The 14,194-nt window shown below is 38.1% G+C and overlaps 1 protein-coding gene across 1 annotated transcript in view; it reads right to left on the reverse strand.

The window, feature by feature from the left end:
* The window catches only part of SLC35F1 (solute carrier family 35, member F1), a 608,564-nt gene that overhangs the window by 65,855 nt on the left and 528,515 nt on the right, over window positions 1–14,194 (reverse strand). The window contains exons 5-6 of the mRNA XM_006839890.1: window positions 7,812–7,968; window positions 1,695–1,747 (exon numbers count right to left, since the gene is read on the reverse strand). Coding sequence (XP_006839953.1) covers window positions 1,695–1,747; window positions 7,812–7,968 — 210 coding nt within the window. The remainder of the gene's footprint in view (window positions 1–1,694; window positions 1,748–7,811; window positions 7,969–14,194) is intronic.

Genomic DNA, 14,194 nt, shown 5'->3' on the forward strand with positions numbered 1-14,194 from the left:
GTCGCTATGGGTCGGACCGCACTAGGCAGCACTTAACAACAGCAACAGCAACAATTCATTTACTGAGATAGGCATTCGAACCTTATAGTAGGTCAAGATCAGGCACTGAGGACAAAGGATGCAGCCCTGGTATAAAAATATCTCAAATGTTATTTAAAAAAAAAAAGGGAAGGAGGAATATTTGATTTCCCTTCTAGGTCATTTCTGCCTCATTTTCAATCAGGAATTTAATGGATGGTTCTATAATGTGCTCCTTTTACACTGCCCTTCATCATCTCTGATGACAGTAGATTGACATTTTAATGGCAATATGAGAGTTTGGAATACAACTATCTATTGATAATCTATTTAACAAGTACTGAATTATAATAGAATCCTGGTGGAAATGCACACGACATCCGCATAATTACAGGACAAGTTTTTCTGATCGTGGCTATTAACCATCATTTCAAATTAATTTACACTCACAGACAACTTGATGTGAAGTGTTATCAAGCACGGGTAGCATTTTGTTTCCTGGCTCTGAGAATCACAAAGGCAAATGCATCTGTGACCTACGGCTGGCTTCCCTTCCCAGCTACCCTCCTTTCCTTTCCCCACCCCCTTCTCTCTATTGATTTTCACTTAATTATAACATTCTACAGAAAAACTTGAGAGAAATTAAATGGAAGGACTCTGTGACAGACACAAGGCTGGTCAGTCCTTGAAGTCACTAGAGATAACTACAGGGAGAGTCAAGCATAATTCTGTAGCTCAGAGTGTGTCTTCAGAGAGAATTATGTTGGCAGCAAATCAGCCTTGGATGCTTGGTGGTCAGGGGTAGGAATAGTGGTGTGGGGGAGTTTAGATCATATTTGTCCTTCTTCAGGAAAGCAGAATTTGATTGAAGCTGTCAGTTAATTAAAGCTCACAGAGCTGTAGATGGCACCAATGTGGGAAACTCTTATGGTTTGAACTGTGTCCCCCAAAATATGTGTTGTAAATTTTAGCCTGTAGATGTAATCCCATCAAGGGAACGGAATTTTCCTTGTTTGTGATAATAAGAGCATCACCTTGGATCTTAAATCCTTGTCCTTCCTTTCTTTTTTTCTAGTGGAAAGTAATTTTAGAGACAGGTGGAATCCAAGGTGTCCTTGTTGACTATTAACCAGCTCAAAGCACGTCTGGTATTTTGTACTATGTCTGCTCAGAGACCAACTAACCATTTCTTATGCGCAAATGGTTCCTCTCTGAAAGGTTATTATAGGCTCAGAATGTCCATTATATTCTTTCCTTTTTGTGGCTTTTCTTCTGTTTTTTACCTCTGCTAAAGTGCCCCTTTTTAATGATCATATCAGCTTTGTGACTCTTGGCCAGAGCAAATTGCTATCTTTTTTTGGACACACCACTGCCTTAGGGCATTTATTTTTAATTTCAGATTGGTCTTTAACCTAATAATTCACTTCTGTGTCTACCCTAATGGCATCTTGATGGTGATAATGGGCAGAGACTCAATTAGGAAGCATTATGAACTATACTGTTCAGTCTCTACAGTGTGCAAGAATTCCTAAAATGACAAGGCGATTTCATTTTCTTTTGTCCTCTGCCTTGTAATTCCTTTCTTTGTTCATGCCCCAAGCCCTTCCATTATAACTCTTCCAATGTATTTCTTAGATTGATTAAAGACAGTATCCTAGGTGAGTAAACCCTCTTACCTATTTGCCAATCCCAGGGCACCTTTAACAGCTCCTTGTGCTCCATGATAGCTCTGCAAATTAAAAGAAAGTACATCTGATGAAAAAGATTATAATGCTCCTGACTCATTCTTTTTTTTTTCTTCTCCTCACTTAACACATTTATACAAATACTGAACCAACTGATTACATTTTAAAACATAACTTTGAGCCATGCATGGGCAAGTCTAATTAGGTAGGCTGAGCTTATCCCAGAAGTATCTTATTATGTGTAGCCAGCTGTGGTGAGAGTGTGCAAGTGGGGCACGGTGAAGCTCAAATCTTCCACTGTCCTTCTCAAGTAGTCTGCTTATATCCATTACTGTCTCTTGCTTAGATGATTCCTAAAAAAAATAGCATCACAAATTCCTAACTTGGAGGTTTAATTAAGTTTTTATTTGAGCATTCTCAAGAGCAGTGGCTCTCAAACTTTAATGTACATATAAGTCACTAGAGAGCTTATGAAAACAGTTTCCTGGGACCCACCCCTAGAGATTCTGACTTAGTAGATCTGCGGTTGTTGTTGTTAGGTACCATCAAGACAATGGCAATTCATAGTGATCCTGTGCACAACAGAACAAAACACTGCCTCGTCCTGCATCATCCTAGCAATTTTTTGCTACATTAGAGCCCATTGCTGCTGCCACTGTGTCAGTCAATCTCCCTGGGGTCTTCCTCTTTTACTCCAACCCTCCAGTTTGCCAAACATGCTATCCTCCAGAGATTGGTTCTTCCTCAAAATATGCCCGAAGTATAAGAGATGAAGCTTAGCCATCCTGGCTTCCAAGGAGCATTCTGGCTGTGCTGCTAACACGGATTGGTTTGTTCGTTTGGCTTTGTTTTGGCTGATGAGATAAAGCTTTTCCACCATCTCTTTCCACAGATATAGTCAATGTGATTGCTGTGTATTCATCTTTTATATTGTTTAAAAAGGTATTTGCAATGAAGAAGTCATTGGTCTTGCAAAATTATATCATGCGATCTCCAGCATCGTTTCTAACACCAAAGCCATATATTCCAACTACTGATCCTTCTTCTTTGTTTACAACCTTTGCATTCCAATTGCCAGTAATTATCAATACATCTTGACTATATGTTTGAACAATTTCAGGCTGAAGAGGTTGGTAGAATTCTTCAGTTTCATCATTACTGGCTTTAGTGGTTGGTGCATAAATTTGAATAATAGCGGTATTATCTGGTTTTAACTGTTGGCATATGGATTATTATCCTATCACAGAAAGTGTTGTACTTCAAGACAGATCTTGATATGTTATTTTTGATGATGAATGAGACGATATCCCTCTTCAGTCTGTCATTCCCAGCATAGGAAACCATGTGATTTTCAGATTCAAAATGGCCAGTATCAGTCCATCTCAGCTCACTAATGCCTAGGATATTGATGTTTATGCATTCCATTTAATTTTTTAGAAATTCCATGTTTCCTAGATTCATACTTTATACACTACATGTTCTGATTATTAATGGATGTTTACAGCTGTTTCTCTTTATTTTGAGTTGTGCCCCAACAGCAAATGAAGATCTCAAAGGCTTTATCCATTTGCATCATCAAGGAAACTCTACTTTGAGAAGGCAGTTCTTCCATACTTGTATTTTCAGTGCCTTCCACCTGAGGGTCTCATCTTCCTGCACTATATCTGACAACATTCTGGTGTTCTTCATCATATTTCAATATTCACTTTTCTGGTATTGACAGTGTTCCAGTGCTATTCATAAGGTTTTCAGTGACTGAATATTTGAAAGTAGTCTGTGTCTCCTTCTTCCTAGTCTTTTGTTTGTCTGGAAGCTCAGCTGAAACCTGTCCACTGTGGATGACCCTGCTGATATTTAAAACACCCATGGCACAGCTTTTAGAATCACAGCAACATGCAAGTCACCACAGTACAACAGACTGAAAGATGAGTGGTGGAGATCTGCGGTGACTCATGGGTTTGCAGTTCTGACAGGCTCACATATGGTGCCACTGTTGTTAGTATGACAACCCTACTTTGAGAACCACTGCTATAGAAGAGGGCTCATATGTAATGCTGGCCCTACTACACAACCATTACTTAGGTGCCGGTGTGCTGTCACACCTTCCAATTGCCATACACCCCCATATACCAATTCCATTATTTAGGCAGCAGTGGTGTATCTCCATAAAGGCTCAGTAATCTTTAATGAACTATAATTGAAGTCAATGGGGGCAAGATCTCTGGGTTTATTTTTTTAATTCAAGAAATTAACCCAACAATGAGCCATCCATCTACAAAATGTTGGTTATAAGTAGTTGAACTTGGCAATTCACTTTCCTCTCACAAAGCTGGAGCATCAAATTGAGGAGCTTTAAAATGAACCAAAAATAAATCCTTCCCAGAAACGTCTTCCCGTCTTCCTGCTTTGTTTGCTATGGAGTTTTTCACTGACATCTCAGGGTAGAGGTTTCTTGGAAGGTTTATATTTGTTAAACATGCTGAAGGTGATGTCAAAATACCTTCAATAATAAATATTTTAAGAAACTGAATCAAAACAATTGCAATGTATATGCTTTGTAGAAAGAGATTTGGTAAAGTCAACTGTAGATTTTACCTCTTATCTGAAACCAAAAAATCTGGTCTTTACTTACAGAAAATCATTCTTACAACAAATACGGAGGTACTTTAAAAGCAAACAAACAAAAAACAACTCAAAATCTATTTTGAAGTGTAATGCTATCTGTGATAGGATAATGTCTATATGTTTACAAGACAGACCAGTTAATACCACTATTGTTCAAATTTACAAAACAACCATTAAAGCCAGTGGGGATGAAATTGAACAATTCTCTCAACTTATTCAGTCTGAAAATGATCAAACATGTACCCAAGATACAAGGATAATTGCTAGTGATTGGAATGAGAGAGTTGGAAACAAAGATGAAGGATCAATAGTTGGAAAATATGGCCTTGGTGATAGAAATGATGCTGGGGATTGCATGCTGAATTTTGCAAGGTCAATGACTTCATTTCAAATACCTTTATTTCAATACGATGAAAGGCAACTATACATATGGACCTCACCACATGGAATACACAGGAATCAAAATGAAAAAGCTCAATATCATGAGTCAAAACAAGGTCAGGGGCATACTGTGGAACAGACCATCAATAGCTGTTCCACAATATGCAAGTTCAGGCTGAAGCTGAAAAAATTTAAAACAAGTTCAGAAGTCAAAATATGACCTTGAATATATCTCACCTGAATTTAGAGACCATATCAAGAACAGATTTGATGTATTAATTACATTCACTAATTACTGAAGACCAGAAGAATTATGGATGATATCAAGAACATCATACATGAGAAAGTAGGTCATTGAAAAGATAGGAGGGAATGAAATGACCGAAATGGAAGTTAGAAGAGACTCTGAAACTTGTTCTTGAATGTAGAGAAGTTAAAGTGAATGGAAGAATGAAGACATGAAAGAGTTGAACAGAAAATTCCAAAGGGTAGCTCGAGAAGCCAAAGTCAAATAATACAATGAAATGTTCAAAGGCCTGGAGTTAAAAAAAACCCAAAAGGGTAGAACATGCTCAACATTTTTCAGAATGATGCACAAATCAGCAAAGGACGATGGAAGGAATACACAGATTATCAAAAGGATTGGTTGGTCAATGTTCATCCACTTCAAGAAGTCCATAATACTGAAGGAAGAAGTTCACGCTGCACTGAAGGTTCCAAGAATTGACTGAATACCAATTGAAATGTTTCAATAAAATGATGCAGTACTGGACGCAGTCATTCATCCATGTCAAGAAATATGGACGTCCTGGCCAACCAAGTGGAGGAGATCCATATTTGTGCCTATTCCAAAGAAATGTCATGCAATGGAATGCAGAAATCATCAAAAAATATCATTAATATCACATGTAAATACAATTTTTGCTGAAGATCACTAAAAAATGGTTGCAGCAGTACATCCATAGGGAGCTGCTAGAAATTCAAGTTGGATTCAGAAGGGGACATAGAACAAGCGATAGCATAGCTGATGTCAGATGGATCTTGGCTAAATGCCGAGAATACCAGAAAGATATTTACTTGTGCTTTATTGGATATGCGAAGGCATTAGATTGTGTAGATCATGACAGAGTATGGATAACCATGGGAAAATATGTATACCAGAACACTTAATTATGCTCATGAGGACTTGTCATTTAAACAGAACAAAGGGATGTTGTTGTTGTTGTTATGTGCCGTGGAGTCAGTTCCGACTCATAGCGACCCTGTGCAGGGTTTCCGAGGCTGTAAATCTTTATGGGAGCAGAACGCCTCATCTTTCTCCCACGGAACGGCTGGTAGTTTTGAACTACTGACCTTGAGGTTCACAGCCCGATTCGTAACCACTACGCTACCAGAACAAAGGGATAGTGAATCAGAAAATCAGGAAAAGGTTGTATCCTTTCACCACACTTATTCAATCCATATGTTGAGCAAATAATCCTAAAACATAGCATTAGGATTGGAAGAAGACTCATTAACAATTAGTGATTTGCAGGTGATACATCCTTGCTTGCTGGAAGTGAAGAGACTTGAAATACTTACTTGTGAAGATCAAAGACTATACAGCCTTCAGTATAGATTGCACCTCAATGTAAAGAAAACAAAAATCCTCACAACTGGACCAATAAATAATATCATGATAAATGTAGAAAAGACTGAAGTTGTAAAAGACTTCATTTTGCTTTGATCCACAATCAACATTCATGAAAGGAGCAGTCAAGAAATCAAATGTTGTATTGCAATAGGCAAATCTGCTGCAAACCACCTCTTTAAAGTGTTCAAGAGCAGAGATGTCAGTCAGTTTGAACATTAAGGTTTAAATTCAGGAAAGATGTGTGGTAGGAAAGTGTTAAAGAGCAAACTTGTCAGTTCAAGGACTATGGTGGGCCTAACCCAAGACTTGATATTTTCAATCGCCTGAAATGCAAGTGAATGTTGGACAGTAAATAAGGAAGAACATAGAAGAATCGATGTATTTGAATCATGATGTTGGGGAAGAATATTGAAAATAGCATGATCTACCAGAAGTCCTGGTGTGGGGCTGGTGAGCTAATGCGTAAGACTGCAAAATCTTTTGAACTGCAAGGTTGGTGGTTCAAACTCACCAGCTGCTCCTTGGAAACACTATACGGGGTCGCAACCAACTCGAGGGCACTTAACAACAACAACCAGAAGAATAAACAAATTCATCTTGAAAGGATAGTCAGAATCTCCTTAGAAACAAAGATGGAAAGACTTTGCTTCTCGTTCTGTGGACATGCTATCAGGAGGGATCAGTTCCTGGAGGAGGACATCATGCTTAGTAAAGTAGACAGTCAGAGAAAAACTCCCAACAAGATAGTTTGACACAGCGGCAACAACAATGGGTTAAAACCTAACGGCAATTGTAAGGATGCTATACGACAAGACATTGTTTCATTCTGCTGTTCATAAGGTCGCTATGAGTTGGAACAAACTCGATGGCGCCTATCAACAACAATCAGAGATGACTTTTATGCTTTAACCAGAAATACTGAAAAATTGGTGCTTTTTATTTTTTGATGCTTAGTGAATGTCTGTTTTATCTTAAACTGTTTAAAGGAAATAGAAACACTAAATTTCTAAGGGATGGATTTGAAATATGTTCCACAATTGCAAGTCAACAGGCAATACATGAACATTTATTTAAAGCTACAAGGTCACTAGCAGCAGCTGTCATTACTAAACAAAGTATCCCTTTTTGAAAGAGCATCAAAGGTGGCATTTATGCTTCGTTTTACTAGTTATCTAAGCTAATAGCTCACTGCTTTGGAAGAATCAGTGTACTTCTAATGTTTTCTTGCAAATAATCATAAAAAGTTAACAAAATGTTTTATGATAATTTATAATAAACTTGTTCAATTTGAAAAAATTACTAATAAAGATACTGAGTGTTCAGATTTCATAAGATTCTTATATGAGAAGTTGATAACAGGACTCCAGCCTTGATTTTTACATAATAATGTGGCCAACCATACTGCAAGGTTGGGAGAGGAGAGGATCCTAACAGTCTCCATTGTCTGAATTTCTTGTGATTTTACTTACAATTGAATTCCACTGAAAAATGCACCAAAAAGCCCAATCATTCCCAGGAACTCCACTCGACTCAGAGTGCGGATGATGTATTCTTCCCAGACGTTAGAGATACCATAAAGTGTGGCTCCTCCTAAAACCAGAAGGTCCCCGACCAGTTTATTTTCTCCTAGAAACAAACAAACAGAAAAAATCCAGAAGGAATCATAAAAAATTTCCTAACAGGAATCTGGAATCATCAAATTGAGCTTTTCTTTGCCTATTCTACCCTATCATTTTTATAAAAGTCCTGCACTTTTACCATTAATAGATCTAACCTAATAAATGTGCTAAACTGATCTCCAGATACCTATGTTCTGATATAAAAATGTTACCCATGTCTACCCAACAAGAAGTCTTCACTGAGACGGACCAGCTTCCTTCTGATTGTATCGTTTCCACAAAGCTCAAAGCTTTGAGGAGGTATGTTTCTATGAGTATATGCTATCATTATACTTGCTTCAGGGCACTTTTTGACAGTTAATGTACATGAAGTAAATCAAAATTTGAATTCCTACCCTCTGCTATACAGAGCAGGAGCCTGATGGCACAATGATTAAGTGCTCAGTTGTTAACCAAAAGGGCAGTTCTAATCCACCAATATCCATAGAAGAAAAAACTAGGCAGTCTGTTCCCATAAATATTTCGGCCTATGAAACCTTATGAGGCAGCTCTACTTTGTCATATAGGGTCACTATGACTTGATAACACAGAACAACTTAAATAGAAACTGTAACAGAAGTAGACAAGAATTTTTATTTTGACCATGGGCAAAACATGTACTTGCTTCAAAAATAAGAGTGAAAAAAATTATTGGAGATTTTAAAAAATACTCTAATATAAACAACATAAGAATTGTTGTAATTTCTGTTGAATCCATTCCTACTCAAAGTGACCCTATATAGGGTTTCCAAAGAGTGGCTGGTGAACATAAGAATATACATATATTATTCAGTATTACATTAATAGAGTCTCTGGGTAGTGAAAATGATTGATGTGCTCACTACCCAAAAGATTGGTGGCGCCTAAAAGGAAAGACCTGTTGACTTAATGGAAAACCAGCCATTAAAAATCCTGTGTAGCACAGTTCTAGTCTGATACATACAGGGTTACCATGACTCAGAATTGACTAAATGGCAACTGTTTTTTATTTAAATTGTTTGTCACATAAATATATTCCTTTTGTCACAAAAATATTTTTTTTAAAGTCAATTTGGGTTTAAAACTTCTAATTATAAATAAATTCTTTTCTCAGATATTTTCTATAATTAGGGAAACTCTGCTCACTCTTGGAAGTGTGGAGCCAGTGATGGAGGCGGGTAGAAGTCTGCAATGTGGTGCCCTTCTGTTCTCATGTCTTAGGGTTCTGTTTGGCACAGGTCAGCAGTGGCCTAGGAACTCACCAGACATACAGCTCTGGGACAGAGAGGTACAGGATTGGGAGGCTACTCTCTCCAGCAATACCTTAAGGGAGGTGTTCACTCATCACTGAGGATTCCCAGGTTAGCTGTAACAATCTAAGCCACAGTGTTGGGTTCTTACGGTTCAGTTGAAAATACATCATAGTCTCTAGGTAGTAACTTCCCATGAAAGGATCTAGACAGGACTTGGAGAAATTCCCCTTCATGCTTCTGTAATCTCCTAGAGTAAATTCTATATTACTCTAAATGGTGCCACTTTTCCTAAGATAATTCCCAACACTTGTAGGCAAAGATTGGAAGAGAACAGAAGAGTGCCTGAAGACCACAACTTCATAGCATAGGGTTCAAAGGCACGGAGCTGAAGCTCCGAACATGGAAGATGCTAGAAGCTCTCTGGAATGCATGAAGAGTTGTCATTTGTTCAGTTGCCAGTGAGCTGAGAATCTGATGCGGCTCCAGTCAGAAACCAAACGTAGTGGGAGGGCCCCAGCTTCATTGTCAGGAGAAATTAGATTGCTGTGTGAGTGTGCAATATTGGGCAACCTGATTAATCTTTTTATGTGCCAACATAAAATAATGACAAAAGTTTTAATTTTAAGTAGTTCATATAAGGAATAGTCTCTAAAATAAAACAGGCCTATAATTAAATTATAAAATTATAATGAAAATAATTCAATCTTTTTTTTCATTCAGGAGATGTTTTAGAATCTTGTGATGACATGGGGCCATTATTATGAATATCAATTATTGTTGTGCCAGTGAAGTGTGGAAGTGCTGTTTAATAGAATTCTTGGTTAATAAAATTAATTTTGTATGAATAGATTCAGGAAAGCTGGATCACAATAAAATATTTTAATTGAATTGGATGAACACCCATCTATCTTTTAAAAGTCCTAAAAAGATGCCACACTGTTCTTTGAAGAGTCTCATCAACCTTTTATTTCAAACGCCACATTTTGTACAGTTATGATCTATTCTGTTAACTATTCTGTTAAGCATTTAATGATCTAAGTAATCTACTCATCAATACTTTGTCTTCATGAATGCTCTGATACTATGAGCAATAAGAATAAGATTTTGTGCAACTACAAGTTCAGAAACATTTTATTTTCTAAATAAACATCAACAAAGGATTATATTTTTATTATAATTTTGCTGTTAAATGTATTTGCCAATTTTAAAATGATTTGAAAGTGGACATATATACATATAGCATGTATGGAAAATTAATTGATTATATGCAGTTAAGCTTTTCAGTGAATAAATATTCAGAAGTAGTTTGTCACTCTTTCTTCCTATTTTGTCTTTCGTCTGGAAGCTCATCTGAAACCTGTCCACCGTGGGTGACCCTGCAGTCAAGAAATCAAACTATGTATTGCATTAGGCAAATCGGCTGCACAAGACCTTTTGAAAGTGTTGAAGAGCAAAGATGTCAGCTTGAGGACTAAGGTGCGCCTGACCCAAGCCGTGGTATTTTCTATAACCTCATATGCATGCAAAAACTGGACAGTGAATAAAGAAAACTGTAGAAGAATTGATGCTTTTGAGTTATCGTGTTGAAGAAGACTATCGAAAGTCCATGGGCTGCCAAAAGAACCAATAGACCCGTTTTGGAAGAAGTGCAGCCAGAGGGCTTCTTAGAGGCCAAGATGACCAAACTTCATCTCTCATAATTTGGTTATATTGTCAGGAGGGAACAGTCCCTGGAGAAGGACATCATGTTTGGTAAGGTGGAGGGTCAGAGAAAAAGAGGAAGACCCTCAATGAGATGGATTGGCCAAGTAGCAGCATTGATGGACTCAAACGTGGCAACAGCAGTGAGGTTGGCCCAGGATCGGGCAGTGTTTCGTTCTGCTGTGCATAAGGTTGCTATGGGTTGGTACTGACTCGATGGCACCTAACAACAACCCTTTTTATGGACTATTAACGATGGAGGTCATAGACTGTGCCTTACCTCAGCTTCATATTCCATATGATGACTAGCATGGATCTTGGCACACAAGAAGTTCTTTGTAAATGTCTAAATGAATAGAGCTGACTGAAAAGGTCTTATTTTATCCTAGGGTAAAGGTTTCAAGGGACAATACCTTTTGGTTCAGGCAATTTGGGTTCTAATCACATTTCTGAGAATAAAATAATACATGTAAAATGTTTAGCACAGTATCTGACACTTAGCAAGTGTTAAGTGTTAAAAGGAGTCTCGGTATGGTGCTGTGGGTTAATGCACTAGACTGCAAGATCAGTTTGAACCCAGGGTTGGCAATTCAAGCTTACCAGCTGCTCCTTGGAAACCCTATACAGGGTCATTATGTGTCAGAACCAACTTGACAGCGCTTAACAACAACAAGTGTTAAAAAGTTAAGAAGAATGGATTCATCATTCCCTTTAAATTTCAACATTTCACATTGGACTGGATTTTCCTCATTTTGGATTCCTCCAGCCATGAGTGTTTTGTGAGAATTGGTTTTCCTTGTTAGATTTTTAATGAACATTTAATTGACTAGACTAGGAATATACAATATGTTTATGAGGAAGAGCTATGGTCAGTCTCTTCATGCATGGTTTTGTGTTGATTTGTTTGTTTGTTTTATAGAGTGGGGGTTATAGGTATCAATCACAGCTTGTAGTCCCATAAATTAAAGCTTAAAGTTTAGCTCATCAAATCACTACCAATCTCTGGGAGAGTTCTGACTGTGGGTGTTTTCTAGAGGGCCCTCTTTAAAACACTGCATCTTTAGCAAACAAAACTTTAATATGTGTCAAAATTCTGGTGCTACAGAAAAACTTCTGGAACAGAAAAAAGCAAAAAAAAGATCCCCTTTGTTAGCATCTAGACAAGGATAAGTAACTCTCATTTTTGTAGTTCTTGGAATTGCCTTTTTTTTCTGTGGAATTGAATGATACCAAAACCTTGCTGCTGTTGAGTCAATGCCAACTCTGAGATTTTTGTGGAAGTTGGCTGCCACATCTGTTCCCCAAGAAGTGCCTGTTGGGTTCAAACTACCTGCCCTTTGGTTTTGCAGACAAGCACATAACACCATCAGGGCTCCTAACTGGATTATAAGGGGTAAAAATGAGTACATTTTTTCAAAATAAGACTACGTCATATGAGGTATCTGAGATGAATGTTGTTTATACTTTTAAATTTCACCATAGAAATTTAGAATTCAGGAGCTCATTTTATAAAACAGTGATTGGTACCTTGGTATGGTTTTTTTTAACCAATGTCTTCTTAATTCTTGCTAAGTAATTGAGTTATTGTTGTTAAGTGCTGTAGAGTCGTTTCCAATTCATAACCACCCTGTGTAGGGTTTCCTAGGAGCTGCTGGTGAGCTTGAACCACCAACCTTGCAGTTCAAACTGACCTTGAAGTCCAGCATATTAACCCGAAATGCCACAACAAGACTCCAGTGACTGAGTGGTACCATGCAAATAGGGTGTACAGGACTCCAAGGCTGGGATTGGTTAGTTTTGCCATCCAGCTAAGCTTATAAGGAGTCATCTCAGAAGCAGGAATAGATGATCCCAGGACCATCAAGAAGGAAGAACATGAGTGGAGCCTGAGATCCCTACCTGGGAAAGCTGTGACAGCAGAGGCAGCAGCAGAGATGTTGTCATGGAGACAAAGGAGCTGCGGGTGCTAGGTCCATGGACTGAGTAAAGCTGAGTGTCTAAGGGTAGGAGACTGGCTTGGAGAACGTGCCCTTTGGCCATTCACAGACTAGCTAGAAGAGCTTTGTAATATTTGCCCAAGCTGGGCAGCAGTCAAGGAGCTACTACTGAGAATTGGTATGGCAGAGAAGCGACAATCTTGATTAGAGAACTGCTTCATCCTGAGTTGTTGTATTTTATCCTGAATGCACCCTGTTCACTTTCATAATAAACTCCATAGTCGTGAGTATTGTTAAAATTCTGTGTAGCCCTAGCTATAGAATGTGGAACCCAGATGTGAAGCAGAGAGTGCTATGGGAAGGATGGTTAATGTCAGAATAAGATGAAGAAGGTTTCATGTCTGACCTCTGCTTTGTAGGAATTGGCCTTGAGCTGATTTTGAGTTTAATTCTCTTTTCCCCTTGTGAAGTTAGAGGAAGTCAGACATGGCTCCCACATGGTTTTTACAACACTACATTTACTTGTGTTTTCTTTTCTTTTTTAATTGCCACAGTGCTTTAAGAAGAGTGAGCTGGGAAACATCCTGGGCCAGGGCTCCCACCTAAAAATTGGTGTGCTATCATTATCAATAAATGCTTCATTTGTTTTCACCTTTTCCGTAGAACTGATTTGGTTGTATTAATTAACGAGAGACATAAAACCTTTTCTAAAAATAACTTCAGACATTCACCTGAACTTTAATCAGGCATTCAGTGAAATATAAATTGCCATCAGCATATCAAGAGTTTTTCACAGTAAAGGAGAATGACTGACTTGATCCCTTACAGATTGCTCAGTGCAGGGTTCACCTTAGATTAGAACTTTAAAGATTTTGCTTTTAAGCATTTCAGGCTTCAAGGATACTTTCCATAGCTCCATGTCAGCATTACAGAGCTTCTTTGTGAGATCAGCTCTACATTTACTGTGTCTTCTGAGAATATTACCATATTTTCTACATAAAATATGCCCACGTAAATAATACATACATGAATATATAATGCACATAGAACACATAGGAAACTAGTGGGCAAGGGGCTGCATGGTGTGAAAAAACCATACAATGCATGTGTTATACTTGCATTACAAATATTGTATAGATGTTGTTGTTGTTGTTATGTGCCGTCGAGTCGGTTCTGACCCATAGCGACCCTGTATAGGGTTTCCAAGGCTGTAAATCTTTACGGGAGCAGGAAGCCTCATCTTTCTCCCACAGAACAGCTGGTAGTTTCGAACTGTTGTCCCTGAGGTTCGCAGCTACCAGAGCATGTTGTTGTTGTTGTTGTT

This window comes from Chrysochloris asiatica, unplaced genomic scaffold (genome assembly GCF_000296735.1).
Source record: "Chrysochloris asiatica unplaced genomic scaffold, ChrAsi1.0 scaffold00027, whole genome shotgun sequence".
Lineage (NCBI taxonomy): Eukaryota > Metazoa > Chordata > Mammalia > Afrosoricida > Chrysochloridae > Chrysochloris > Chrysochloris asiatica.